The sequence below is a fragment of the Labrus mixtus genome, chromosome 20 (genome assembly GCF_963584025.1).
Source record: "Labrus mixtus chromosome 20, fLabMix1.1, whole genome shotgun sequence".
Taxonomy (NCBI): domain Eukaryota; kingdom Metazoa; phylum Chordata; class Actinopteri; order Labriformes; family Labridae; genus Labrus; species Labrus mixtus.
The window spans coordinates 19087763-19115216 of NC_083631.1; the positions used below are offsets into that span (position 1 = coordinate 19087763).

Here is a 27454-nt window from a genome sequence, read left to right on the forward strand (position 1 = left end):
CTGTCATTTTTTTCATTTGTACCAACGGGCACGTTTCTTGGGAGCAAACCCAGGCGGGTGTAGCTGTCTTACAGGCTCCATCAGCAGGCGTCTTATCTGACGGTCTGTCCGGGTGGGGGACTGAACTTCAGCTGCGACAGAAAAAAAAACACGAAGACGTGCTCTTTTCGTTGGAGACATTTATTTAATCCCGTCGGTGCCTATTTAAAGCTTATTTAAATCACCGTGCCGTGTTGTCTCTCCACTGCAGATAATGTGTCAAACAGGCTGAGAGTTTCACGCTTTGGACATCGAGGAGGAAGGGGGGGAAAAAAACATGTCAGTGAGTCAACAGCTGGAGAGGAGGAAACACGACGGATCTTGGTCAGCGTCCACCCTCTCGTCATAGCTGAGGTATGGGCTTTATTCATTCGTCCATTCATTCAGCAATTTAGCCGGAAACCGAACAGGAGAAGATAAATCCACTGCACGGCCGCCTCTGGCGCTGCTGAGACAGAGTTTGCCGAAGGAGAACCTTCACCGGTCAAAGAAATCCAGCGGTGAGTGAGGGGCGACCCGCCTTATGAACGATGTTTGACTAGAAACACGTCTGAAACCGTCTCCCTCCACCAATACTGTGCGCTAACATCAAACAGATCCCCATTTTTTTGTTGTTGTTTTAAAGATGGAGTCCCTCCACGCAGACCAAGACTGTTAATGGTGAACAGATTATTAAGTGGACTGTTTTGGAAAAGGAGCAGAAGTTGAAGAGAAGGAAGGGGGAAAGAGGGGGACAAAAGAAGAAGAGAAGAAGAAGAAGAAGGAGGAGGAGGAGAAGATTCGTGGTTACTTGCGGATAAAACGCAGCTCAGCCTGGGACTGAGAGCTACATGGGAGGAGGGAAGGGAGAGCTGGAATGTGGCAACCTAACCCTCTCGCACTGACTGGGTGAGGGGCAGTGTCAGGCAGTCTGGGTACAACCGGTGGTCGTTAAAAACCCCCCGGTGTGTGCGTGTTTTAATGATGGTGGTGTAGTTGGATGGTGGTGAAAACCGGTTTTTGATGCGCGAGAAAGTGACGCGCCGCCCTCCCACCTTCCCGCCCTTTGCCACGAGCCCACTTGTCAAGTCAACGGACGAGCTACCCCAAGTGTGTTTTTCTTCATCGCTCCCACACTAATAAATCCACACTTTCACCCGCATTTCTCGCCGTCGTTAGGTTAGGACTTGAAAAGGCGTTCTCTCTGTTGAACCCCTCACCCTGACTCACAAAGTCTCGCGGGATATTAAGGAAAATTAAAGGGTGAATCTCAAAGAGAAGGAGGAGGAAAAAAAAATTATAGGCTAAGTGAAACAGGAGCCGCCTATATGAAGATGCTGATGTGTGACCGCGGCGTCCAGATGCTGGTGACGACGGTGGGCGCGTTCGCCGCCTTCAGCCTCATGACCATCGCCGTCGGTACCGACTACTGGCTGTACTCCCGCGGGGTCTGCCGCACGAAGAACAGCGGCGACAACGACACCAGCCGCAAGAACGAGGAGGTGATGACGCACTCCGGCCTCTGGCGAACCTGCTGTCTGGAAGGTACGTGATCAGTCTGACTGACTGGCGGTCTGTCTCTCTCTCTCTCTCTCTCTCTGTCTCTGTGTGTGTAGTTAGTGCGTGAACGTGTGTCTAGATGTCTGTTTAAGTCACACACACTTACACTCACACACATGCACACAGAGCACACAAAATCCATCCTGTTTTTCCTGGAGTCTGCCTCTGTCTGTCTCACACCAGAAGAGCACTGGCGGTGTGCCCAATGTGTGTGTGCATGTGTGCGTGTGTGTGTGTGTGTGTGTGTGTGTGTGTCTGCATCCTATAATCCCCCCCCCCCCCCCCCCCAAACTCAGTTCCTTAGAAGCTGTCCTTCCCGGAGTTCACAGTTGCCTCAGTTCCTCTGCAACACAATAAACTAGAATATGTATTAATGTGATGTTGTTGTCAACACACTACATGGCTGGAGGCACAAATAAAACAGGCACAAACAGACAGCTGGCAGGGTTATTAGTCAGCTGCACCACTAACAGCTACCTAGATCTGCACACTGTTTCTGGGAACTCTCATGTGCACTGTGTTATGAAGATTTTTGCTCTGCATTTTCAAAGTCATCTTGTTGTCTTGTATAGTTGGAAGGCAGAAAACAAATGTGGGAAGCATGGCATCGCCGTGGTTTGGTGGTTTGGTTTAGGGTGTGCATTTGGCAAGCCACTGACAGTTGAGAAAGACCTGTCAACTTTTGCAGAAGCTCACTGATTACACGCTGCTTTCATCCATTAATGCCAGTCGAGGCAGACGGCTGTGCATCAGTAAGTATTGTTCTGCTCAAGGTGTCTGTCTGTCAAAAAGAGGTCCTTGTCACTGTTGCAGAAGTGTCTGCTCGTGTGGGATCAAGTGTGGTTCTCTCAGAAAAGCACATTCAGGTTAGAATGAAACCTGCAATAGGAATAACAGTGTTGTGCATTGTTTTGCTAAATGACATCATCCTATTGCAATGCTGACTGATGGGACTGACCGTTGTTGAAAACCCTGTTTTGACATTGTACTTTTGGAGATAAATTGCATTCAATGAATATGTTTTTTTTCTTCAGTCAGAGTCATGCAGTGGCCATTACCTGGGACTTAATTCATATTCATTCATGCCTTTCTTTAAGCCTCAAAAATCCCTAAGGGTTTCCTCCTTTGCTATGATTTAGAATATAGAGAAATGCAGAATTAAAACAAACCAAAAAAAGGACATCATTCACTGAAAACATTTGGACCATGTGGTTAAGTAGTTTGAGATCATCGGCTTGAATTTTCATAGAGAAATGAGATTGTGTATCTTGAAATTGTGAAATCCATATTCAAACAGGTGTGATGGTTGTTGCATGTTCTTTCTGCCTCTGTTCCCACATTCATCTCCATCAGTCATAAACGTAATGTAACACCAGTGTAGCCTACAGTTCTACAAGTCACAATTCACTAACCTCACCCATAAGAATGTAAAGTTAATGCAAAATGAGGTCACACCTGTAATTAAATCATTAGGAAATCCTCCTTTGTTAAGGTTCTAACTCCACTTTTGTCACATCTTGTTTGGTCTTCTACCAAAACCCAGGTTGCCCGCCTCATTTAATCCTCCATCTCTTCATCAGTTTTAGCAAACATTAATCAACAATTAGCAAGAACTTGGCAACAGCAGCAGGGAAATCATGTAACAGGTAGAAACCTCCAGCAAAACCAGACACATTGGTTAACTGCCATGACATCAAGCTTTCTGTTTATGAGTCTAGACATAGAGATAGGTTAATGGGGCAGTGATAATTCGAGGAGATCCATTAGATCCATCACAGTAAACTTTAATTTGTAAGCAGTTGAAGACCGCTTCAGAGGCACGTTTTGAGTCTGGGCTTTGACCTTGGCTCATTCTGCATGCGGTCCTCTGTCTGTGTCTATCCGGCCTTTCCTTAACCCTTCCCTGTTGATTTCCAGATGTTGCTGAGACAACATAGATCATGTTGAAACGTGTCTGTTTATGTGAGGGACAGGTGAAAATCAGTTGCCTTCTAACCTGATTCCAGCAAAGTTTATGAATTAAATGTTTCTGCAAAGTTCATCATGCATTTATAGATTAAACAACTGCAAAACATTATCATGGTGCTGTCATTTACAGAGCATTTTAAATTATTTATCGTTTGGGGCGCTGGTGGTGCAGTGGTTAGTGCCCGCGCCCATGTATGGAGGCTATAGTCTTCCAAGCGGGCGGGCCCAGGTTCAAATCCCTCCTGTGGCTCTTTTCCCGCATGTAAATCCCCTCTCTCTCTCCCTGATTTACAACTCTATCCACTGTCCTAACTCTCCATTAAAGGCACAAAAAGCCCCCCCAAAAAATCACAAAAAAAAATATTTATCGTTAAAAAAACAAAATGAACAAACTAGCTTATACGTAGGGATCTCTCCTCTCATTCAGAGGTGGTGTGGATGACTGTGACTGAGAAGTCCCTTCAATGGCAGCCTGTCCACCAGGTCAGAGATGCAGCAAAGCCTCATCGCATTGTCGTCTAAATATGGTCTCCTCTGGCTGTTAAACAAGTTGACAAAATGCCATAGGCCATAATGTGCCTTAGCTTTGTGACATTCTCATGCAGACAAAACTGAAATTGCAACACAAGCAGCATTATTATTGTTGGAACATTTTAGCTACTTAGAAGAATGAAACTGGTATCAATTCTCACATCGCATTTCTATTATTGCCTTCCTTGCATGGGACTAGTATAACCTGGGGATGTCTAGTTATTTGTGGAAATAGCAGAGGTCGTTTTTTTTTTTTTAACCTAATACCGTTCAAATCTACAATGTCATTAATTTGCTAAAAGTAATATAAATTCCCTGCTAATAACCAACCACATTTCACCCAATCAGAAGTCATGAGATCATTTATTTGCAAATCGACATCTCTGTGAATTGGGGCTGTATCACTTTTACCTCAGAAGGAGATTTTGTTTTGGTGTTGTCTGTGTGCCTTTCCCCTGTCTCTTTCCCGTTGAGAATTACGGAGGCTGCGCTGACAAATAAAAATGAGCGATTTGACAGGATTCTCGGTGCAAATCCAGGTTGCACAGCATGGAGACAGGTTCACAGGAAGAGCAAGCTTGAATTCAGAGTGAATTCTCAAAATGGTTTGATGGATGACATTTTAGGGAAAAAGCACGAGAGATATTATGTGATAGCCTATTGATAACAAAAAAAGGAATGTTACGAGGAGATGTCATTTCTTAGGGGATAATTTGAGAATAATAAAGTAAAACACTGACGTCATGAGGGGTCAATTTCTTAAGTCCCTAGCAAAAAGGGCTTAAAACAAAAAAAAACCTGATTAGTAGTCAATGTCGAGTTGCTTTTAACCTTGTATGAGGTAAAAGACTTGAAGATTATTTGATTTTCCCATCACTCATTAGGCCTTCAGATATAACTCACTGTATATGATTTGACTTTGATCCTCTGAAAATACTCTTCATTTAGAACTTTGTTTTCAATTACCATGAAAAAGATGCATTGCCTGAAGTAGTAGCGTGTGTGTGTGTGTGTGTGTGTGTGTGTGTGTGTGTGTGTGTGTTGTGTGAGATGCAGCCAGTCATAACCATCTCATTCTAGGGGGCATAGAAGGCTATTACAGGGCCAGATGGCACAGGTATAAGCTTTATTGAACACACACTCTCATTTGCATACGCACACACACATACAGAGACTTATAATTGAATGAATAAATAGACAAATTTGAGGATATTCCCAAGCCACCAAATAAGCACAGCTGCAGGAGCAGCACGGCAAGTTAACACAATGTCAGCACAATGTCAGTGCACGCACAAATGCACGCGCACATGAAGGCCCACATGCGACACACTCATGGACACACACACAAACACATACGCGATCAAGTGAATTAGTTCTCCTTTCTCATTCTGCCCATCTTATCCCCCCTTTGCTCATTCCACGTCCCCAGTTGTCACAGTTTCATAATTCATAAACGCCTCATAAAGTGACAGGAAATGGATGTCTCTGACTCGTACATGTGTGCTCGTACTCTGTGCGACATCAGAGAGCAGCTGAGTGAGAGATGGGATGACAGAGGGGGTTGGAAAACATCATGTATGCAGCGTTCTTGTAGGAAATGGATAGAGCAGTCATGCATGTGCACTGTGCAGCATATATATCATGCAGCTATTTAGCTTTTATTAGCTATTGAAGAAAACGTGAAGATGGCTTTTGCATAAAACATTACGCATGGATGAGATAAGTACCCCAATACCATCTTATCAAGTCATTTGTATCTTCACCTGATTATAGAAAAATTTATTAAAATAGAAGGTAAGGTAAGACTAGTGCTGTAATTCAGCCAGATGTGAGTGAAATCTTTAAAGTTTGACCGTTTTTTTATATCGGTATCTCTGACCCACTGGTTGAAATCTCATTTAAGTTGGTCTTTGCCGCTCTCTCCAAAAGCAAAATACTTCAAACAAGCTGTTTTTCAGCAAAGGAAAAATGAGTTGAACCCAAACACAGAAAGTGGTTCACTTAAACTGGCATGTGCAGTGTTTGTAGAAAAGTATGCCAGACTGATTTTCAGCAGTTTATAGCCAGAAAGTAGCATTCTTCAATTGAAAAAAATCTTAAAAGTTCTCCGTGTTTTCTCATGAAAATGGTTCAGTACCAAGAAGCCCTCAGACATTAGTGTGATTCAAAATAAATACTTAGTAAAGGCAGACACATTGCTAGCTTTGACTAACAAGCATCACACTGTTGTTGTGTTTATGGCAAACAGTAACTCAACAGAAACCAGATTTTGTGGTTGGCTCATTGGGTATCAGATCGGTGCTATGGAGAGGGGTTGGAGGTGTGTCGCTGGAGGAGAGCGGAGGCTTCCTAATAGCGAAGGTGTTGCCAAACAGCAGTTTGTTTTGGTTTAATGCTGGTGCTCAAGGGCGACATCTACTGGAACAAAAAGTCGCACATTCTTCCTTTAATCCCATACAGAAGACTTTTGGAGTACATATTATAAGAATCAGGGAAATAATGTGAACTTCAAGTAAGAAGTCGACACAAATCACACATGATTGACAGGGGTAAGATTTTTTATGTTCTTCTTGGGTTAAATCTCTAATTAACACCATGTTTAAGTGTGATGCTTTGCAATGAGACCTTGTGGGGTTTCCTCTATCAACAAACAGTTAGTGTGTGTTGTTAGGTTGCTATTTTCTGTGTTCAGTAAATCTGTTGTTGTGTGTCTGTGCAGGTGTACTGAAGTGTTAAGCTCCCACTGTGATAAATGAGCACAAGAGAGCGAGGAAATGAGGAGAGAAGGAAAGTAGAGACGGGGAAGGTTAAAGGATGGAGACAGAGCATGAATGAAGAGGGGACCACAATGTTGCATGGGAGAAACGGGGGGGGATGGGGGGGGATTGGTGGTAATAGTTGGAAAGTGATGGATGAGCTGTGCATGGCCTCTGTTTCAGGTGAATCTCTGCGGAGTGTTTGACCGCGCCAGGGATCTAAATGATCACCTGGTAATAGAGAGAAGGAACAGGGTTTTAAACGCAGATGGGGGCAAAAAACGATCACCCAGGCGGAGGAAGGAAAGAGGAGAAAGAGGGAGGTGGGGGAGGTAATGTTTGACAGGGAAGGGGGCAACAGAAAGAGTAAAAATAGGGTAATTTGGAAAGAAATGAACATGGTGGAGACGTATATACTATGGCTTAAGGCATGTGGACCGCTTTTCTTGGGCACTTTAGTTACAAATATGAGAAATTTGAATATAACGGCACACAATGGAACTTAATTTCAGACGATATATTTTTCAAACTTTTTGAAAATGTTAAGAATGGCCCCCTGCTGTTTCAGTATCACAATGCCCCATCCAATTAGCCAGGGAACACAGAGATTCCTCTTTCCCTATCTTCCCCCTACTCGACTTTCTCGGCCCATCTGGTCGTGTCATCTTAAATGAGGGCATGCGTTCAATGATATCTCCAGATTAAATAGAGGTTGAATGAATAAATGAGGCTATCTACCAGGGAATCCAGTTTTCTACCTGTTAACAGGAAGACTTTCATTCCTACTGTTGCTAGGTGCTTGTTCATCGTGGAATAATTCATATGTCTCTGTAAATAATATTACAAAAGCATGTTTTAGAGCTGCTTTGTGGGTAAAGGAATGGCTTCAGATAGCTTTTGGTGGTTGTGTCTGTAGTGGTTGTTCATAAGAGTCAATATGGCTGCCACTGATGTTGAACTTTCTGAATATGCTATCAAACCAGCATTAAACAAAATGGTCCCTTTTGAACTGGACAGTGATTCACTATACATACAAAGGGCATTAGTTGACTACCAAATCACGTTGTTCCAAACGTCTTTGTATTATATTGGATTTGTTGCTCTTATTTTTGGTAGCTTTAAGGGGCTTTTTGTTCTGTGACAGTTAATAAGATCCTGAGGAATCAAAATGAGATGAGATTTCTTTCTATTAATTTATATTTGCAAGCTGGTCTGGGGATGCCGGGGCTAACCCAGGGATTAAAGCTAAGTGTGAAAATAAGTTGTTATGTATGTTTGGGTGATGAAAAACCATATCAGCCACCTCTAGGTTGAACTGGAAAGTGGCTAGAAAGAGGTAATGGTTTTGGGGCTTTATGAAAGTCAAGACCTGTGGCCATGTTCAAAATATTGTGGATGACTACACCAGAGGGTTAAAGTCTGCATGTTGGTGTGTACAGTTTATAGAACAACATGCAGGTGTGAAATTTGGGATGCCATATAAATTTTGCAAAGTAGTGACGCTCTATATACCAGAAACAAGCATGTATGAAAGTGAGAGGAGAGAAGATGAAAGCGAGATTGGAAAGGGATCAATGGTTATTGAGTTAATAAGAGTAGGGGGGGTTAAGAAGAGTAAAGGGGGAGGATGAGGAAATCTGAAACAGGAACAAAGAAATGTTTTGGAGAAGGAACGGGGGGAAGTAGAACATGGGCGTTTGAAGAAAAAAAAAACAGATTGAGAAAAGGGGGGATAAGAAGAGAGAGAAAGAGGAGAGGTGTGCAACCAAGCAGAACCTGTCTCGTTCTCTTTCATCAGCCATCACCGTGGAAACTAGCCTCTTCCTCCCTCTCTTCTTTGCCTGGAAAGAGGTAATCAGAGTGAGCGAGCGAGGTAGGTACAGGGTGGGAGAGAGAGGAAGAGGCACAGTCACCCACACTGAGCTGTCAGAGGCGCTCTGAGGAAACAAGCAGTCCAATTTGCTCCCCCTTTTCAACTTCCCTTTCCTCTCTCTGGCTCGCTCCCTCCTATTTCTCTCCTCTGTTTGACAAAACGCTTTATATTCTCAGCATGTTTGTGTGTGCATGTGGTTGGGTTTAGAGAGGCCACTTATAAGCAGCTTTTAGCCAACACATGGACTGATTAGGGATGGAGACAGCTCTCTTGGGAACAAGTCTGTAAGAACAACAATTACTCCAGCACAAGTTACGAGTTAAAATGCCCCCCAAACAAACCCAAATGTTTTATTTGCAGGGATCAGTTTTCTCTCGGGCAAAGGAGGAAATGGAGAGATACTACATCTGAATAACTCTTCGGCATGTTATTCTGTACACGTTGCTTTGAAGTGTCTGATCACTTCAATATTTACTGACATCAGACATGTTACGTATGAGGACCACAATAGGTCTTTCTGGGATCATCATTTTACTGTGATTTATGGTGTTTAAGTGCTGTACAGAGTGTGTGTGTGTGTGTGTGTGTGTGTGTGTGTGTGTGTGTGTGTGTGGAGACGGAGAGATGAAGGACTAGTCAGCATTTTTTTTTTCCTGATTAAGACTCTACATATCCCCAAAACTAAGGATGTGCACGTTTAGTCGACTAAACAATTACAGGTCATCACTCTCGTCAGCAACAGAATTACAGCGCTGTCAAATGTATTATTAATAGTTTGGCCAGTCAAATGTTATGCTCAACCTTCAACACAGCCGCCTGCCACTGGCCGTGCTGCAGCCATAGACTGGCTGTAGTTTCAGTTAGCACTCTATGCTCTGCTACCAGGATTGAAACAAGCACAGTGAACGGAAAACATCTTGCAGGAAGAGCTGTTAGGCAGTATTATGAAAATTAAGTTCATGAACGCTAGGTCAGGCGAAAGTAGCATATCGACTGGGGCAGTGCAAAGCCACATTTAGCACAGGAACGTATAAGGAGGACCAAAGGCTGGCGGTGCTAATGTTAGCCACACTCAGCATACCAAATGACTTTCCCCCCCGCAGACAATTTCAAATAAATTGTGCTGCATTTTGACTGTTTTCTGAGTGTTCCCTTATCTATAGCCTAGTTGGTAAAATGGAATTTAAATTGACTTTAAACTGACTATTAGTCTGCTTGAAACAGCCCTAATCAATACATCAGTGTTTCAGTATAAGAGCTCAATCTTCATTGATTTTTTTAATGTGACATTGTGAGCATCTAGAAAATGTGTGCGTTAATTTATACCGAATTGTTACAGCAGTCGTGTGTTTTATTGGATAGTTTTAAGTACAAGAAGATGAAAGTAGAAGATGAAAGAATGGTCTTAAATCAGAGAAATAGGTGTGAATAAATCCTGAAAGAATCGGCTCTGTAAGCGTGAAAAAAAGACAATTAAGCAGATAAATCTAAGGAGACAGAGAGCTGAACAGGGAAGTCAAGAGAGAGAAGGGACTGAAGAGAGTTTTAAAGAGATGTGAAGGTGAAAAAAAAAATGAGATTACGACTTAGCGGTTAGGTTGATATGTAGTTTGCTTAACCGCTCCATTTAATGCATGTGATTTTGTATTTTTGTTACATAAGCTGCATAAATGTGTAATTGTGAAAAAGAATCACTGAAATTATTGGTTATTTCTGAAAGGTTTTAGGTATTCTTTCTCTCTGCCTTCCCTTATCTCCTCTGCAGATGCTGTCCTTAACTGGAAAGGTTCATGATATTTGTGATGATATTTAAGTAAGCCAATCATAGCAGTTTGAGGGTAGAGCATAATCAGCGTGATATCACACATTACACCTGCTGCTAGATGCAAAGCAAGTAAGAAACCAAAGCAGATTGAGGAGGTGAGACAAGGGAAATGGAGTTTTTCAGTGAGCAGATGTGAAAAGCAGAACGGTAAAATGGAGAGACAGAGGGAGGCTATCAGAACACCAGCCAGCTGAAAGCTTTTTAATTCATGAAAAGTAATGCATTTATCTCCGAGCCAGTCTGTGCAATACATGTATTAATAAACTGTAGGAGCTCATTTACAATAAATAGTTTGGCCTACTTTTTCCTGATGTGTGTGTGTGTGTGTGCGCGCGTGTGTGTGGGTTTGTGGGTTTGTGTGCGTTTCACCGGTTTCTTTCTGATGAGATCATAGGCTGGTTGTGACACTTGAAGTAAGCCTTTGTGACAGTTACTGACTCACTCACTGATGCAGCATATGAAGGTAGCTATTCAAAAACCTGAGAAAGACGTGACACGTGTAAACCTTTGAGTAAAAACACACACATGCACCCCACTTTGAGAGATGCACGTTTGGGGGCAGGGTCCGTGTTTGCAGGATGACAGGTGCACAAATCCTGTGTCTCCTTCTGCTCAGCCAGACCTGATTCAGATTGTTTTTCTAATGCCTGCTTCTTATTGTGGATATTTGAACATATTTTGATGTTGATGTAGAGCTTCAAACTTCCCAGTGTGTGTGTGTGTGTGTGTGTGTGTGTGTGTGTCTGTGTGTGTGTGTGTGTGTCTGTGTTTTACGTGTTTGTGTTATTCATTGGAGACAATCTTGACTTTCTAGGAGGTAATCATGTGACGTAACCTTGTTTACTAACACAGAAGTGTGAGGTAATTGGGGTGAGAGTATGTGTGTTTGTGTGTGTTTGTGTGTACATGTGTGTAAGTGTGTGTTTTTGTTCCAGCTGTGATTTAGATTCTCGGCCACTCAGATGCAAATAAAAGCAGCCATCTATCTCTGTGTTCCCTCCTCGCAGCGTACCCTGTGTTCATGAGTGTGTGTGTGTGTGTGTGTATCTGTGTGTACATTTTTCACTGGCATTCATCAGGACGGCTCGATACATTAAAAGGCAGGAGGTATAATGAATTCTGTGTCCGACAGACACGAGGCAGAGCTCTGACTGATGATGCTTTTCACCTCAACATTAAACTGCTACAGCTACAATACCCTGTTACTGCAGTCAAACCACATTCAAGGAGAAAGGAGAGCTTAGTGTTTTGTTGATGTTGACATTTCTCAGAAGAAGACCAAAACCAACAACATAGGGAAATACTTTGCTGTTAAGAACATTACACTCTGTGGCCTTTGAGAATGGAAACTTTTACTTATCCTTATTTGAAAAGATTTACCCAACCTCGTATATTGATTGGACAAACAACATTACACGACTGCTGCTTCGGAGTACAACAGCATTGGGAGTTGTAACTATGCATATCAATTCACTACAGGTGTTCTAAAGACCATTCATTAACCTCACGTCATTAATCAAGCTGGAACCTGAATCACAAGGTCCACTATGGAGACGCTCTTTCTGTTTGAAAGGATGAGGCATGAAAACATAAAAGATACATGCGCATTCATGTGCAACTTGCAGAAACACACAAAGTAGCAAGAATGCCCACTAGAGGCGTTTTCACATATGCACCCCTGAAAATATCTGGATCATTTCAGGAGGACTTCTCCGGATATTCTCATAACCTGGCTGTTCACAGTGGGAGACTGTTGGGGCCCTAGGCAAAAATCAATTAGGGGGCCCTCCAACCAACATTCAGCAGGGCAACGAGAATGAGTGCTGTCAGACCCTCTTAGTGAGGTTTCCTACCATCATTGCAAAATTTGCACATTTTAGGTGCTGCTTGCCTGCCTTGCCAGTTGACAAGCAGCGCCTCTGTACACGGCGCTATAATGAGAATATTTGCCTTTATATCAATGCTACGTGTAGCCCAACGGAATGACGACGTCGACAAAAGAGCCGAGAACAACATACTTACGAGGAGAAAATGTAATGCAGTCGTTTAATTACGTGCACGGAGATCGTAGTGGTCGAGTGCACACAGTCTATGCACCTTGCAGCAGTCACAGGATTTAAACCTCACTCCCCCCTCCCCATTGGCTCGAGGTGAATTCTCCAGATAAAATCCCGCTGCGTTCTCCCATCAGCTCACTCGGTCCTGCATGCGGAAAAATTACTAGAGGTCTGGCAGGAGAAACTCCGGGTGTAGTCCGAGCCCCTCTACCAGTCTGGGGTCCTAAGCTGTTGCCTGCTTTGCCCGTTGACAAGCAGCAACTCTGCGTATCGTATCATATCATGTACCTGTGATTCCCAAACCTTGGACCAAGAGAGCATGATAGGGGAACACTAAGAGGAATTTAAACATACACTGCCATATTCATTTTGACTTCTGTGGACACACTAAAAAAGGCACAAGCTCCAAGTACTGATTTACTAGCACTAGCAACCAAACGGGCAGAAAATCAGTGATGAATGATGACAGGATGTTGGACAAAAAGGTTTAATACAAAAGCTTCTTTGTTTTTTGTTAATTATTAAAGTGTCTCTGTCAAAGTCTCACTCCAAGTTCAGTCACTATCCTTGCTCACGGCACGAGCTGATGAATCAATTTATGAATGAATTTGTGCAAGTGTGCATGTGTGTGTGTGTGTGTACTTAGAAGAAGCTCTTCATATGCAAATAAGCAATTAGTGTAGAGTCGTTCGTTGTTCATCTCGGGCCTCTATCCTCCAATTTCTCTCTAATTCTCCTGCGTCGTTTTACCACCAAACCGCTTTCAACCAGTACTTCCTCCTCTCCTCATCCTCCTTCATCTCGCTCTCTCTCCTCTTCCCCTTCATCCCTGCTGAGTCCACACACACCGACACATACACACACACACACACACACACACACACACACACACGCACACACATCCTTCTCTCACATCCCCTGTGGTGTTGACCATGTGTGAATGGGACTGAATGATGGGTTGGAACGAAGAGGATACACACACATCAACGCCAACAGATATGTGTGTATTAGAGAAGGACTCGCACTGAAGAGGATGACTCACTCTCTGCCTGACACACGGGACACTCGTGGGATACTGCATCCTAGTCAATACAACAAACACACACACACACACACACAGCAATTGACACACACTGATATAAACAATGTAGATGCAGAAGGCTTTTAGTTACATGCATGATTGATGGCGTTCATGTATCAGTGCAATGAGCCTGTATGATATGTGTGTGTACGCTTAATGTCTGTATTTTAATAGCTGTGGTTATTTTGTGTGTGTGTATGTGTGTGTGTGTGTATGTGTGTGTGTGTGTGTGTGTGTGTGTGTGTGTGTGTGTGCGTCATAACGCTTTTCATCTGTGTTTTCTACACATGCCCTGAAGGCTTCAGCTCTGTCCTGCATCATCCGCCATCTTTCACTCCTTTTTTCCTCCCTACCTCTACGTCTCTCTCTCTCTCCCTCTCTCTCTCTCTCTCTCTCTCTCTCCCTCTCTCTCTCTCTCTCTCTCTCTCCTGCCATTTTTGGACTGCTTTTGATGTGTATTCATGTCTTCAACCTTGGTACAACACTATCAGACCAAAATGGGATTGGTTATTGACAAAACACTTAAAAGTGGGTAATGCAATTTAAATCCAATACACTTGCTGTCAAATTCACCAAATATCTCTCCATGGTACACTATCTGTCTGTTCTGTCTGTGGGCTAAAAGAAAATCTGATGTTTGAACGAACTTTGTGCACCAATAAGCCTCAGGTATTCTTTCTAAAAGTGTTCCAATTAAGGCTTTGTTTCTTACTCTATACTTGCACACTTTTGGATGAAGGCCAGAGTATAATGGCAATGCTTCAAATTATTTTGACGATGTCAGGGGCGGCTGTGGCTCAATTGGTAGAGTTGGTCATCTCTCAACTGGAAGGGGTTCGATCCCCAGCTCCTGCAGCCACATGTCCCTTGTGTCCTTGGGCAAGACACTTAACCCCAAGTGGCTCCCATTGCTTCGTCGGGGGCGTATGAATGTGTAAGAATGGGATTTGTTACTTCTGATGGTCACTTTACTTAAACTATAATTGACCGTCTGATCGGCCTTCTCACCATAAACACATGGGCATGGTGCAAGAAAGATCAAGCCACCCAAAGCCTTTCCAGAGAGGGGCGTGGTCAAACTCAGCTCACTTATAAATAAACACCAGATCAACATTCATATTATATTTGAACTGAACTGATCTGTTTCTCTCCCCGACAGGAACATTCAGAGGTGTGTGTAAGAAGATTGATCACTTCCCAGAGGACGCCGACTATGAAGCAGATGCCGCCGAGTACCTTCTACGTGAGTTTGACGCAAACCCAAGTACAACACATGCGCATTAAAAGTATACACAACAATTGAAATGAATATAACCAGCCTCCATTTTGCTGCTGGAATCTGAATTTCCTGAGGGAACCTTCCCAAGGGATTAATAAAGTTCCTATCTTTTAGACAGGCTATTTTCTCAGGGTGGGACGCTATAATGTTGTTGGTTTGTTGTACACAGTTCCAGAGTGCAAGTCATGTAAATATAGGCGATCTTTCTAATTAATATAATTCTGTTTTTAATTGGTTGATCAGTTGAAGAAAAGTGAGGGACATCTGTCGATGTTATAAACTACATATTTCAAAGCTACCAAAGCTAACTGTTACAAAACAAAAATACAGATCAATATGTTGCATGGTACAGTATGAAATGTCCTTGCTAACACACCAGTTAACTAACAGTAATGTTAGCTACCTGAAGGTTACATGTTTACTAGCTAATGTTCATTTTATCTAGGACATTGCTGAATGCTAACACTGGCTGTTGTAACATCACTGTTGGTATGGCTTCATGGATTATGAAATACTGTATGTTGTTTTTAGCATTAACAAGACAAATAAGTCAAGATCTACAGTGCATAACTGTAAATGACTCATCATGATGGGAAAACAAAGTAAGTAAGATGTGGAAATGCATGTCTGCTTAGGGTTTTGGTACTTTAGAATAAGTAGAAAGGTCAATCAAACAAGAAGGAACGAGGGAATAGCTGCATACTGAATAAAAAAAACTATCACATGTAAAATAAGCTAGATCAACAGAGAGGGATGATAGAGAGAACAAGAGACAGAACAAGCCCATTGTTGTTTCTAGAAGGAGTAATAAGATCGAAAGAAAAGAAGCCAGATAGAGGGGAGAGAGGGAATGGAGGGGGTTGGTGTGTTTTTCTCTCACAGTAAACACAGTGTAAAGATGGACGGAGCAAGAAAACAGCAAAAAAAAAAAAAAGATTGAGGGGGGAGATTCAGCCTGTGCATCTTTCTCACTGCTCCACTGAACACAGAGCAACATCCCCAGAGGCAGCCAATTAGATCACAGGCTTCAGAACCTGCCAGCCAATGAGAAGCAGGGACCTAGTGACCGCCATTACATACAGCCCAGGGGTGTGGGCCACAGGGGCGGGGCTTACACGCTTAGGCCGCACGCCACTGGCCGCCGCAGCTTGACATGTCAAGCTTGAAATGTTTTGGAACGTAAAGAAGATCCACATGAAGAAACACAAACACAGAAATGTGACTGGGACAAAATACATTCACAGTAAACATCCGCTGAGTGAATTTCGACACAGCTCAGCACTACAGGAAGAGCAGTTTGTAAATATTCACCGATATGTTGTCACATCATTCACACATATGGGGCTCTGACAAATATTTCACTCCTACTGACGCCTCGTTTTCATTTTCAGCATCTCTGCTAGTCGTTATTTTGCATCGCATATGTGTCAGTGTGACTCTCCATCTGTCTTGTTTATTTCTCCATCTTTTCCTTTCTCTCTCTCGCTCTCTCTTTCTCTCTCTCTCTCTCTCTCTCTCTCTCTCTCTAGCTCTCTCTCTCTTACTCTTGCTCTCTCTCTCTCCTCTGAATGCTTTAACATGTTCTGGATTCAGACCCAGTCAAGCATGCAGCAAGACATTTGACCACGGGTTTGCATCTGTGTGTGTCGTGTGAGTGCAAAAACAAAGACATATTTTACATTTTCCAGGGCTGTGGATTTGAAATGAAACCAAAAGTCTTTCTTAGGTCTGGAAAATCTATTGGTTCTCCTTGAATTGTACTATTGCAAGGCTGTAAGAAGAAAAGGGCTGCACGTGTCTATGTCTGTCGACAACAGCCGCTGTACTGTGTGACCGACCGACACTGCTCTGTTCTTTTTTACTGTCCGTTTTTTTATTTGAATTAGTTTTTTCCCGATGATACACGGAGCAGAGAGGATGTGGGTACAAGACACGATCTGTAGGTGGCATAACTACGGGGAATGTCATACATTTGGAAAAGAGCGCCGGTGACGTTATCAGTGACTTTCTGAAAAGTTGAAAGGTTTTCAATTTGAGTGATTGGAGCGGCCTGATGCTACAAACGCTCTACTCTTTGAAAACAATTGGAAAAAAGATGCTGGCGCTCGGGGAAAAAACGCTTGGTGGACGCGGAGCCTCAAAATGCATAAAAAATAAAAACTACTTGTCTTGTCAATGATAAATGTCATATTGAACACAACAATTGACGAATTAAATGTATATTCTAAACACTCAAATTACCATTTTTTATCTTTTAAAGGGTCAAATGTTTGACTCAAATTCCAAAACTGCCTTTTAATCCACTCAGCACACACTCATAGGACTTTAACAGCTCTCTCTCTAACAATCCTTTTATCCGACTGTACCAATCGACCAACATCTATCACAAAGATAATTATCAAGGCAAACTGAATTAGCGCATTTTCAACTGTTGAACACATTCTGTGATTGGTATTAACATCAGTCTCCAAATAATCTTCAAGACGGACTCAGATACTGTTTATTTTTTCAGCCATGTTTTTTTTTTTCCAACACAAGCTTTCCTTCATCTTGTGTTGTCATTCTGCAGAGTCTGAAAAAAATCTGTTTATTGCTCTAATTGTGTTCCCACTCTTCTTTGTGTTCAGGAGCTGTGCGAGCCTCCAGTATCTTCCCCATCATGAGTGTGGGTCTGCTGTTTCTGGGGGGGCTCTGCGTGGCTGCCAGTGAGTTTTACCGGAGTCGACACAACGTCATCCTCAGCGCAGGGATCTTCTTCGTATCTGCAGGTTAGTCTGCTCTCTCTTTTCTTTTTGTTTTTTATTTCTTTGTTTGTTTGCTTGTTTGTGCTTAAATTGAACTGAATCTTTCCTCTGTCTTGTCACAGTGGACAGTGGCTATCAGTCATCAGTACAGTAGTTCCTGTGTTTGGATCAGGACGTTTTGTGCTGTTTATATCTACATGTTGAAGATTTAGTTTTTGCAAGAAAACATATTGTTTGTCCTAAGGCCAGAGAGCCGATCCAAGCTGTCATTGGGCGAGAGACGGGGTACACCGTGGACTGTTTGCCAGTCAGTCACAGGGCTGACACGTAGAGACAGACAACCAGCCGCACTCACTTTCACACCTACAGGCAATTTAGAGTCACCAATTGACCAAACGAGCATGTGTTTGGACTGTGGGAGGAGGCCGGAGTACCGGGAGAGAGCCCACACATTCACAGAGAGAACATGCAAACTGCACAGTGTGAGGCAACGGTGCTAACCACTGCAGTAAGCTATTTATCTGATTAAAACAAAATACACACAGACGCAGCCACAGACGCATTTCGCTTTTTGACTGTCTCACATCCTCTCTGCCTCTACGCTGCCCCTACTGTTCATGTGCATACCTCATCTTGAGTCCGTGTGGCATTAGTGTTTGAGGACCCGCAAGACCAACGCACGAAGCATGCGCAGGGGACACAGGGCGGCAGCCATCGTGTGCATGTGATGGACACAGGTCAAAAGATGTGGAAATAACTTCAAAATAATGAAAAATGTTAAGAACTATAAAGTCGTGCTTTGTCAAGTCGGTCAAATAAACGACTTCTAGATCATTTTTTTGAATGGAGGTAACGTTGACCAATCTCAGGATGCTTTTAAAATCCAAACAGTGGTAGGCTTTCGCCCTACAGTGTCACAACAATTAATGTGAATAATGGGTTCTCAGGCTTCTCCCTCATAACAGTGAGCAAAGAAAATATAGCAGATGGTGCGAGATTCATTGTCCAAATTATATGACAAATTATGGGCTTCTGCGGGGGGGGGGGGGTTGTTCTGATTTCCACCTCTGCAAATGAAATGCAGCTGTGGAAACAGAACTAGGGCAAGCATTTATTTTTTTCAATCAAGAGACACATAGCTCAGCTTGTTACTCGCTTCCTGTCACGGTTTGAGTCCCTCGTGACATTGTATCATCCCTGTCCTTCGGGTCGGAGCGCACCTTAATATTTAATGGTGGTAGAGATGCATCAATTATGAAAATCAGCGCTGATGTAGATGTTAGAAATGAAAATTTAGCCAATTGAGGATTATGGTATTGATGTTATGTCCATTACCTCTTTGTAATTCTTTGTGCTTGTTGTATAGATGAACTATGTGATTGGTTGTATTTCATTGTTGCAACCAGTCGCTCCTCTTGTGAGGTCAGTGGGACATGACTTACAAACTGCATGGCGCTGATCTCTCCCAGAGGACCGTACAAGAATCCCAGTCCCACATTCACGTTTGACTATGAAGACAAATCAAAGTTTGTCCTACAGGTGACGACTTCTGCAGACAAAAAAAAAACAAATCTGCAGTATACTGGCACGCCATCGTTAAATTGCTGCAACACAACACATAAAAATCAGCTACTGATATTGGTGCATATTATCTACCGATGTTTGTAAACAGTGCTGATATCGGCCGATACCAATGTTCGCTGGTGCTGCATCCCTAAATTGTAGCAATGTTTATCTCCACTATTAAACATCTTTGCTGCAGTGACAGCCGAATAGCATGAAACAACCAACCTGAGAGGAGGAGCTTACGGGTTCAAGTAAATTTCTATACAAGAAAGCCAGCTGAACTTGAGATCCCTACAAGGGGCTGCTTGTGTGTGTGTGTGTGTCTTTGAGTGTGTGTGTAGTTGCAGAGCCATTTTAAACAGAGGAGGGGTGGCACTCAAATATTTGCGGAAGAAGCCCGTCAGGCGTCCAAAGCTCACAGAAGAGGCCTCATGATGTTTGAGAGAGTAAAGATACAGCAGCTGATTAATCAATCGGTCAGAATAGCATGAAGCTGCTGTGATGCGCTGTGAGAGCGTGAGCACACATTCATGCTCACGGATAAGCCATCACATGGATGCTGACACATAATTCCTTTTGAAACACACGTACATTTCACACACACGTATGCTCTCGCCTGTAATTGCTGTTTAGTGGGATGTGTAGGGTCTCATCGGGTTTTGTAGTAGATTTATGGATCCTAATTGGTAATTATTTACCACAATAGTGTGGGGCTGATTCTGGTTAATTACTGCTGGCTAATTGTCCCCTTCCTGTGCGTTCCAGCACACTGCATGAGCACTTTTTTTCTGGACTAATGATATGGAATAAGAGAGCCCAGCTGTGTTCAGTGACTCTCTGCCTCTCTCTGAAGCTCTCAACCCGTTGCTTCATTTATTTTTCTTTGGCTGTCTCCCGTCTCTCTCTCCTCCCAATGAAACACTTCTCTCTTAACTTTACCCACACAATTGTTCTTTAGAAAATGGTTTTGGATTGTTTTTTTTGGGGGGGGGGGAAGCAATGTGTCTCCTCTGCTTTTGTTGAAAGTTAAATATCTTAACTACTAAAGTTTAAAATCCATGCACAACAATGAGGCCCCTCACTGTACACGTGATTACTTTATGAATACCTAAGCCGAGTCTGAAAACCTTTTTTTAATGAACTTGTACCTGTGAAACTTACGGCAGTATTTGCTAACCACATAAACTAAGACAAGTTAAGATGTGCTTTTGCAGAGCTGTTGGCATGGCTACAGCTTTCATTGATTCTTCTTCATGAACTTCTTTGTCTGTGTTTCGGGCTCTTACAGTTTTGACGTTAGCCCCTTTTACATTGAGATTCAGGTTGAGTCAAAGCTCCGCTGTCACGGCGCCTTTGTGGTGACGGTGAATGTTATGTGAATTAACAAAGTGTTGGGTTGTTGTTGAAGCTCGAGAGGCCAAGCTTCACACAAACGCACTGTCTTGCCATCACCAACGTTTACACCAACTCCATGAGGCTCAGTTACACCACCGTTACAACCTTAAACAGGCAATGTAAAACAGGCTATTGTGGTACTTGGAGTTTTTTGCCTTTTTTTAGTGAGTGGTTCAATCTGGTCCTTTTTTTCAGCCCAAATTCTGATTTTCTTCTCTCTTTTTTTCCTCCTCTTTGCAGGGCTCAGTAACATCATAGGAATTATCGTCTATATCTCTGCAAACTCTGGGGACCCGGGCCAGAGCGACAGCAAAAAGTCCTACTCCTACGGCTGGTCCTTCTACTTCGGTGCCCTCTCCTTCATCATGGCAGAGATGGTGGGCGTGCTGGCCGTGCACATGTTCATCGAGAAGCACCGCAAGCAACGGGCCAAGTCCCGCACAGAGCTCATCAAAAAGTCCACCTTCAGCCGCATCCCTTCCTATCGCTACCGCTTCCGGCGCCGCTCTAGCGTGCGTTCTTCTGAGGTCCCGAGCCGCGACGCCTCCCCTCTGGGTAAAGGAGGCTACACGGGGCCCGCTGCCTCCGAGATGCCCATGTACACGCTGAACCCGCGCGAGGCGGGAAATGCTGGCACCAAATCCGGCGGCGGCATGGGCGGCATTCTCAACTCAGAGAGGGAGTTCCTCCAGAGCAGCACGCTCACGAAAGACTACAACAAGGACCCCAACCGCAGGACCACGCCCGTGTGAGAGGTGTGACTGCAGAAATCAGCTAATCAGAATATCTTAAGAGGAGGATCGTGAAAACAGGGACACACAGGGTGACGGGGAGGGAACGGGGTTTGATAAACTGACTGTGAACTGTGAACTTTAAGCCTTTGAACTGTTAATCCTGAGCCCTGTGAGAGTGTCAGTGTGTGTAGCAGGGTCGGTACTGACGGAGAAGTTGTTCCTGACTCCACTTTACCACGTATCACTGTAGTCATACCTGAGAATTCTGACATATGAAGGCACGTTTGATTTAGAAATTGGCCTCTTTTAAACAGGAAGTTTTAAAGCATATTGTTGATGGTTTTGCTGTTCGGGGCAACTTCTCCTCAAATCTGAAAATAATGTGAACTACAGGAAGACGAGGGAAAAGGGTGAGAGAGTCTGTGATCTCTGACCTATTGACCTCGGACCTCCTGACATTTCGGACAGCAGCAGCGTTGCGTTAGCGCAGAGAAGCTGTCTCTGGCCCAATCCCAATCTCCACTCTAAAGCCTAAGCACTGAACCCTCACGGACTTGTAACAGCGTCAGGCATGCAGTGTGTGAGCGCTTGAGACGGTATAAAAAAATGTATAATGGGACTCACTATCATGACATCACACGTTGCCTAGAAACAAGATGCGCTATTATAGAAGAAAACAAGCCCAACTCCAGTGTGTTCTTTTTTTTTCTTTTTTTTTTTTTTTACAGTTTTTATATATTTTCGAAAAATTCAGAAAAAATGTGAACATTATCACTTTGTATAAAACACAAAGAAATCTTTAAACACACTATATATATATATATATAACCACTAAAGTTATTCAGTAGACTACATATCATCATGTGAACTTTTTGTTTTCCCCATCTTGTCCGCGTTAGCTCACATTTATTCTTTTTATAAACCTTTTTTTTTTTTTTTTAATACTGCTTCAACACACAAACATTTGTTTACATTTGGTGGGGCTTGAAGATCACGTCTTCAACGAACCAAAAGCAAGTCCCGCGGGCGAGTCAGCACAAAATGTGGACTCCACCGGAAAGTGAATAAATTTGCCGTTGAAAAGTCTGCATCAGAGCCCTCCCGCACTCGGATGATTTGACAGACGGGCAGCACTAAGCACTCACACACTAAGAGGAAACATGCCTCAAAGTCCGTGAGTCCGTGTGGAGTTTGGGATTCAGCCTCTGTTTATGAAACTGTTACAAAAAAAAAAAAGTGTGGAAGCTATTGCCTCAGGATGGGGGTTGATTCATTTTCAGTTCAATCAAAGTAGAAATTAAATATGAAGTTTTGTACATTGAAGCAGCACATTTGTGGCACTAGTTGTTCTTTTTTCTATACATATCGTCTGTATATTTTCTTTCATATTTATTGATTTATCTTGGCTGTTGGAAAGAGCTCGCTTCAAATCCGAACTGAAACTGAACTGAGCTCCATCCTGGGGACCCCCATCTCTCTGATCCTAGGTCAGAACTGTTTCTAATGAAGGGTACAAGTTTGATCATCGGTGCTTCCTTTAACCCCCGTTTTCCGCCACAAGAGTCGTCTTCAGATTTATTTATTTTCCACCTAAAGAGATGATCATGTCCGTTTATGTGTGCGCCTTCACTCGTCACCTTACACCCTCCACATTTTCCTGTACAGCCCCATGAATCACCTCACTGCCACCCTCTTGCACATCCCCTCCACCCTCTCTGTCTCTCTTTAGGTGCTGTCTTCCGCTGGTGTGTGTAGACTAGTGAGGGTTTCTGGAGGTTTTGTTGGTTCAGGAGACCGCTGAGCTGTGAATATACTTAAAGGCGGAGCCAAAAGACATTCAACTATCAGATGGACATATTTTATGTTTGCCCACTACCTCCTGGTGAAAATCTTTCAAATGAATTTTTAGTAGAAAGTTTTCTTCTATTGCCAGACAAAGTGTCAAAAGCTGTAGCTACAGAAATTAATAAATGCTCACTTAAATCTTAAGTACACATCTCTCTTCTCCTAAGAAGGATCTGTTCAAAGTTAAAGACAAATAGATGGACTTGGGGGGGATGCCAATATGTGCAATATGCTTTATTTTTCCACATCTATGCTCCTTCTAATTAGCTGTCACTCACAGCCTCTCCTCCTCTTTAACTCCTGTTCATTTAAAAAGTGTATCTATCTGCCAATCACATGTTGTCTTCTAGCTGTTACATGCAAAGTCATGTTTCTATCAAACTTCAGACACCAAACATTTGCCAAACCGGCCCTTTGTACCAAATTTACCTCTGTCTCTGTGTTGCTCTCTCTTTGAAATTGAAGCTCCATAAGCCAGTAGAAGTGACTAATCGTTTACTGCCAAACAAATGCATTTACCACGCAGCATAGAGACGTTAGTATCGATGGGATTTTCTGCATTCAGAACTAGAAGGGCAATAAAGGGCAAGCGAAAACCACAATATTTCACAAGTTTAAATAACCTCTCAAATCCTGCAGTGCTTTTTTTTTAAACGTAAAAATGTAAATTGATATGGCTCAGGCGATCTTTGTGAGGTGTCAATGAACAGATGTTAAATACTGTAATTTACCCATTAGGACAAACTGGAAAATTGTCACAGTAAACTGAAACAGCTGCGAGTTCGCCAAAAGTGAGCATATTTGGACGATACATATTTCTACACAGGTAGCCATGCCCTAAAGCCTTCTGTATCCTCAAATTTGCTTAGAATTAGACTATAATTTGCCTTATTTATTAACATCATTCTGTATAAAAGAAAGCTAATATCTAGTGATTGGTGCATACAGTCATAAGGGAAATGTTTACTGAGCTAATAAGAAAGTGAGAAGTAGGCTAATTTCTCACCTAGTAATATAAAATTGTCTTATTTTGCCTCTTGTAGAGTTGCCCTCTGCTGCATTTGTGGTGGGGAAAGCACACCCACATTGGCTTCAGTTTTTCTAGAGGCTACAGTCACTTTACTTTCTATCTCAAATAAACATCATCAGGCGTGATGTTGCTGCTTTTTTATATAAATCAATGCTAAATGAAGGCCTAGTTTCTTTTTGCTCTCAGTCACTGACCCACAAAAAACCTCTGTTCAGTGTAACGCTAGCAAAGAAGTAATGTGCAAAATCACGTTTCACATCACAGGGTCGACGACTGATCATACATTTATAGGAGGAGGGGCTGTCAGTGAGAAAGAGGCTAAACAGTCGGACAAACAAAGATTAAGTTGTGGAAAGAAAAAGCAAGTAGCAACGGCATTAATGCTAACTACTTTTCCAACCTTTTCTGGGACTCTGAGTAAAAAAGTGAGCTCAAAGAGGAAGTAAAAACCCACTTTTGTTCCTTTCCCCCCCCCCCTCTCAAAGCCACCATTGCACTGTTTTGTATAAACTAAACATGAAACAACACTGAGCTGATACCGTCACATCACTACATGCAGACCCTGATAATAAAAACATTTTTAAACCATAGTCACTGTTTAATTTATGACACTGCTGTTGTATCTTATGTCTTTTACGCCATAAATGGAGCTTAAAGGGACAAACATGCAACACCACGGATGAGCTCTCGCTGTCCTCCACGTGTAAATATTAATTTTGCAAGCTAACTACAACATCAGCAGTTGTCACGGACTGTGAAAGGGAAAAAAAAAAATGCTTTTCTAAAAGCAAGGGCTTTTAATTTTTAAAGGACAGGAGCACACAAGGGCTTTTTATGCTCAGCGCTGCGGCGTTGTCTTAAAGTGTGTTATGTGGGAGCAGAGGAAGGAAAGGCAAAGTACATTTGCACAGGAACAAGCGTTTTTAAACCAGCTGAATAGCTAACCAACGATAAAACATGTTAAGAGGAGCAGAGGAAGAGAAAACACAAAACTGTACTCCTCTGCTCACAGGTTAGCCTTAGCGGCTTTTTTCGCTACCTTTAGCTTAGACGGCTAACGCTCTGACATAATTAGCTATTACAAATGTTGCCTTAGGCAGACGTAGGATACAAATCTTTATTGGAAGTTATTTGAGTTAGCTTAAGGATTGATCATATATTAGCAAAATATCGTTAATCATTCTTTGTGCCAAATATTACTCCAAATGTATCCTGTAGATCACGGCCTCCAGGTTAGCTTTAGATCACAGGTTCACATCTCTAAGTACTCTTCTCAAAGGATTTCCTGCAGTGTAGTGACTCAGCAGAAGTAGCCATGTAGCTCAGCACATCAGAGGCCCCCGGTATTCTGGGGGTCTGTTAGGGGTCAGATTTCAGATCCGCATCCATGAGCCATGTCAGCATTGACCTCCTAAACCATGCATGCCATATCCATCTGCTTCCAGTGCTTACATTTGCTATATCTCTAATCAAGTCTCAAATAGCACCCTTATCTCTAAACTTTTAAAAGACGCCTTACAAGGGTGTGAGGGCCCAAAAGCCTGTGCTGTGTGTATTGATGTTTACTCCAGTAGAGCACAGGGTGCTTTTTGAGACCTCTGTCTATCTCTTCTTACGCCATAGAGCTTTGATACTCTGATATCAGCAACAGATAATTGTATTATTAGTAAAAAAAAAAAAAAAAATCTACTCTAAAGGTGCCACTGTGCAGAGGATGATAAACTCTGTCACACATTATAGTTATTATTAATCTATTACTGGGGGGTTTGAGAGGGGCGCAGAGTGGGATATCAGGGGTGGTAGTCTTTGTAATATTCTATTAATCTAGTTTCATTTTCTACTTCGATGTGCTTTGTGAGATTGTGTTTGTTTCAATCACATCTGAAGCCTCTGAGAGGAGGAGAGGAAGAGAAGAGGAGCGCTCGAACGATCTCTCGTGGACATTGAGCTCACCTCACTGGTGCCGGAGGTCGTGTAACACTGAGAATACACACACATACATGCATTTAAGGGACGGTTACTATACTTCTGAGGACTTATAAGCCAAATGCACTACAGGCAAAAGTCTTGTTCGGAGCTTGTCAAAGAGCTAAATTTAGAAAACGAAGCCATCAAAAGCAGCAGTCTTTAAAAAATGTAGACTTTTATGTAGCTTAAATAATCTTTTTTTTTGGGGGGGGGGGGGGAATCTGTAGGTCAAAATCACGGGATGGTTATACAGTAATGTACACTATGACACAACTCAATTACAGCCTAAAAAAGATGACAGTAATTTGAACCAAAGCCATCAAAATTATTATTTTTTGTACACTAAACTCAGCAAACTTCAACAAATTTCTACATTTCTTACAATGCATGACCTGGTCATCCGAGCTGGATTTTTAAGAAGTGATTCCAAATTATATCTGTTCATTCAGTGTTTTATATTAGTGTATTTGCAGAGCTACCGTGTAGGATTGTACTGCATTTAATTCCTCAACACATGGAGCTTTTACTGTTAATATGTTCAACAAAATCATGCAATACAATATAATTACAAATCGGAAAATAAGGGCACAAATATTTAGAAGATCAAAAAAAAAAGCATGATCCATTAGTGTTAACTAATATCAAAGCACAAAATTATATTTTTTAAGATCCCTACAGTTCTGTATGAATAAACTACTTGGAAATAAAATGCCAAGTTGGGACTTTGAACTTAAAACATTCACTCAAAAACCTCAAAAGAAAATTAAGACAGAAGAATTTTGAGATGACTGTTGAGCATTATAGGTCCTTATAAGTATAGAAGCATACAGCATATAGCAATACACACACTTAAAAATGGTCACAAACATATGGCACGCATTCATACAGTACAAACTCACAGCTTTAGCTTTGACTGGTGCCGTGTGGGGGAACAAAATCACTGTGTCATGTTTGGGGGGGGGGGGGGGGGGGGGGGGGAATCATTCTAAGTGTTGTTGTTTTTTGGGGGGGTGGGGGTGGGGGGGATGGACTACAAACTGTTTCTGTCGCTGATGTGTCGCTCCTCGATGGAACTACAAGTACTCTGAGCCAGCTAATCAAACATGGAGGACCAGAAGAACTGTGTGAGAAATGTGAATTTTAATGGAAAACATGTTATAATACACACTATACACTTTGCTGACAACACACACACACACACATCCACTGACACGTACAAGGTTA

At 42.5% G+C, this 27454-nt stretch overlaps 1 protein-coding gene across 1 annotated transcript; it reads left to right on the forward strand.

Moving 5' to 3' along the window:
* Window positions 1-26903, forward strand: cacng3b (calcium channel, voltage-dependent, gamma subunit 3b). Its single transcript, XM_061026503.1, has 4 exons — window positions 1-1563; window positions 14829-14912; window positions 17576-17716; window positions 20894-26903. The coding sequence occupies exons 1-4, from the start codon at window positions 1347-1349 to the stop codon at window positions 21403-21405; spliced, it is 954 nt and encodes a 317-aa protein (XP_060882486.1). The 5' UTR covers window positions 1-1346; the 3' UTR covers window positions 21406-26903.
* Window positions 26904-27454: the final 551 nt, after the last annotated feature.